The 3,658-nt window shown below is 47.4% G+C and overlaps 1 protein-coding gene across 1 annotated transcript in view; it reads right to left on the reverse strand.

Annotated features, from left to right (window-relative positions):
* The window catches only part of SARC_02023 (fizzy-like protein), a gene marked incomplete at its 5' end in the record, with an annotated part of 8,688 nt that extends 5,462 nt beyond the window's left edge, over positions 1-3,226 (reverse strand). The window contains 6 exons of the mRNA XM_014304225.1: positions 97-247; positions 551-627; positions 777-1,022; positions 1,848-1,955; positions 2,338-2,436; positions 2,903-3,226. Coding sequence (XP_014159700.1) covers positions 97-247; positions 551-627; positions 777-1,022; positions 1,848-1,955; positions 2,338-2,436; positions 2,903-3,226 — 1,005 coding nt within the window. The remainder of the gene's footprint in view (positions 1-96; positions 248-550; positions 628-776; positions 1,023-1,847; positions 1,956-2,337; positions 2,437-2,902) is intronic.
* Positions 3,227-3,658: the final 432 nt, after the last annotated feature.

A 3,658-nucleotide genomic window follows, 5' to 3' on the forward strand; every position in this document is an offset into this window, starting at 1 on the left:
CATATACATATACTCATATTATAATATACATGTGCATATATACGCATACGCTAGCACAATTACACTGCCACTGCGCAGCCATTGCCCGGTGTGTACCTGCAGGGGTTGTTCTGTCATGACATTCCATGTGCGTATACACCTGTCGGCTGTTCCTCCGCCTGACGCCAATAGGCCTGCCTGGTGCGGACTCCATGCGATGGCCTTGACAGCCGCCTCGTGCTCCTTGAATTCGGAATAGGGCTTGGACCTGGTGCACAGGTGCAATGATTTGGGACATACGGGAACAATACAGCTCAGAGGGGTATTAAATACGGTCAAAGTTAAATTCAAAACCCTAGACCCTAGACCCGGTCATATCTTGCCCAGCTAAAACCCAAAATCATAACACATCGAGATCTGCGGACGGGGACCGCGTGACATGCGTTGCTATTGCGCCTCATAAGTTATGTGTGTGCGCGCACGCTACTGGTAGAACGAGGCTATTCGGTGAGCGTACCCTCACCAGAACAAAAAAAAAGGCAAAACAAAAAAACAAAACAAAAAAGCATACCACTCGTAATCGTCAGGATTGGCGGTACTGCTGGCATTCGCCTTCCGCGTAGAGAGCGTTTTAACATCCCAAATCAGCTGAGGTGATGGGGATTAAGGGAATTAAAAGGGGGGGGGGGGGGTGTTAACTAAGAGAACCAAGGGGGTAGATATAGTAATTCAAGAGACCAAGGGGTGTGTATGGCTTGTGGCTAGGGTTTTTAGTTAAATCAGCCTCAACCACTCACCAGACGATTGTCATTGCCACCCGATGCCAGATACGGTCTGTTGTAGGCCCATTTAAGGCCACACACTTCTTGGCGGTGGCCGTGCATCTCGCCTACGCTGTGTTCCTTAACGCGGATGTCTCGCATGATGATGTTCCTGTCTCGGCTTCCTGAGGCCAAGTAGGAGCCCTTGGCGGCGAGTACTCCCACGCGGTAGCTATGCCCCGTCAGTGACCGCAAGCGCCGGCCCTTCTGTACATCCCATATCTGTGGTAGATGGGGACAGAGCGCATACGCGGCACATGAGAACCTTGGGGGTTTAGGGTTTAGGGTTAAGGGTTTTTATATACGATGTAGGGGTTTAGGGTTTTGTATACGGTGTAGTAAGGCTGTGTGCGTGAGTTCGGCGTGCATTCTCACGTGGGTGTGAATATAGCTTGAGTGTTCATTCAGAGTACGACGAACCGGAATAATTTAGGTCTGCTAGTCTTAGACCTGCTAGTTTTAGGCCTGCTAGTCTTAGGCCTGCTAGGCTGTGGATAGTAACACAGTCAATTGGCAGTGCAAGAGGACAGCTGGTGGCCCTTGATAGTCCACCCGAGGTGCACGAAACGGTACAGAGAAAGAGTCCATATACGCGCATACAAACGAACAAGGATGAAGTGTCTGGAGAACCACACACACGTGTATATACGAATAAGCGGGTGATGATACTTAAATAGCCCCAGTGTATGGTCATCTTAGCTACAAGCACTAACGAAAGCCTCCTTATGCCATCACGAAGTAGTAATATAAATATGGGTGAACCCTCAGTCAAACGACAGCACTGTCTAACTGAAGCCTTGCTGCCCAACCAGCAAGTAGTGTCCAATAAACCACAATCAGTGTCTAATAAACCACAATTAGAGTTTAATAAACCACAATTAAAATCTAATAAAACACAATTAGTGTCTAATAAACCACAATCAGTGTCTTATAAACCACAATTAAGAGTCTAATGAAACTCAATTCGTGGCTAATGAACCCTATACAACAGAGAATCCCTTGTTGGCTTCTTAGGGTTTATGGTTTTGTTTTAACACCATACATTACCTGGACGAATCCCTTGTTGGTCCCCACTGCGAGCAAATTGCCTTTGCCGATCCAATTGACTGAAGTGATGGCATCCCCTTCTTCAGTCAGATCACACAGCTTAGTCACCTGCAACAACAACAACAACAACAACAACAACAACAACCAGCCATGAGTTAACACCAATCACCTGTCAGATCACACAGCTTAGTCACCTGCAACAACAACAACAACAACAACAACAACAACAACAACAACAACAACAACAACAAATATGTCAACACCAATCACCACTACCTAATGCACTCATACTGTGCACAACAATCAAGTGTGTTTAATATATCCGCAGAAATATCCATGCACATGTGTACACAGATATATCCATGCATATGTGTAGAGCTACATTGTCAGCCATCCAAGGCATGACGCGCCATTCTGGAGTGCTTTGCCATGCGTTGCTATGCGTTGCTATGCGTTGCCATGCGTTGCTATGCGGGTGCTCTTTACCTACCTGTGACGTGCATGCGGAGTAAAGATAGGCACTGGCCCCAAGCGCAACCACCAGGACATTCTGCTGCGACCAATCCACCAGATTCAAATAGAAGTCATCCTGCGCACACCCAGCCACACACCAAAGGCAGCACAGCGTTAACGTATTGCATGTATGCGTATATGACATACGCGTCAATATTGTGTGTATGCATGTGAATGTGGACATACGCGTCAATATTGTGTGTATGCATGTGAATGTGGACATACGCGTTAGCCTATCCTGATGAAAAGTACCACAGATTTCGTCACCATCTGTATAGGCGCCCTGAGTGTACATATGAATACAAGCATGCAAGCATTCAATACTACTCACAGACACACTGTAACATACATTTGTACACCCATGCATACCCGTGTAAATCACACGCGTCTTCTTACAGACACCCATCACACCTATACACACCAATCCAATCTAACCCTCAGACAACCGAATCAATGAGAGCACACGCCTCACACAGACGCATGCGCACACATACCGTTCCCCCATGCAGCCACCTGCATATAACGTTCCCCTGTACACTCACCTGCAGATCGGGTGCGTCTAACACTTTAAATGGCACTTTCGCAATCTTGCGCGGTGTCTTGCGGGGCGACACCAGCAAGCACTGACTGTGCATACTCAGCGGCGACATTCCAATGTTGCTCAGAGTAGATCCGCTCGCATTACTCCCGTTGCTCCGGGCGTCCCTACCTACACTGTACTGTAGCACTGACTGCTGTCGTTTGATGTACCGCACTTTGTCGTCCAGCCACATACTGTGTGTGGCGTGGCCCAACGGCACCACACCCGCGCCATCCAGCAGCTCATTGCGCAGTATCACGTCAAAACCTAAAGCACACGTACGCATGCACACACACAGCCGAGTTAATAAGACCAATGTTATGGGCAAACACAGGATGCCGAGGGCCTGAGCAGCCCAGCGGGTTCTTCATAATGTTTTACACTCAACAAACGCGTCGCCTGCACGGTACGTCGACTACAGTTCACAGAAAGTGAATTTGGACGGATGTACCATCACCTGAAATCAGGTTGGAAGGCGAAGTAGGTATTCGGAAACACTGAACCGTAAAGCTCAAGTATGTACTAGTATATCCATTCCCGCTCATCTACACATAATATCATCACGCGCGGATGTTTATTTCTTCTCGAACGTATATTTCGATTTGCGAATGCCCATATATGCATGTACAGGTCACCGACCTCAATACAATAATAGTACAGCTGAAGGCCACTGAAACGAAAAGTTGAGTATACATACGTAAATTATATACATGAGTGT

This window comes from Sphaeroforma arctica (genome assembly GCF_001186125.1).
Source record: "Sphaeroforma arctica JP610 unplaced genomic scaffold supercont1.87, whole genome shotgun sequence".
NCBI lineage: Eukaryota > Ichthyosporea > Ichthyophonida > Sphaeroforma > Sphaeroforma arctica.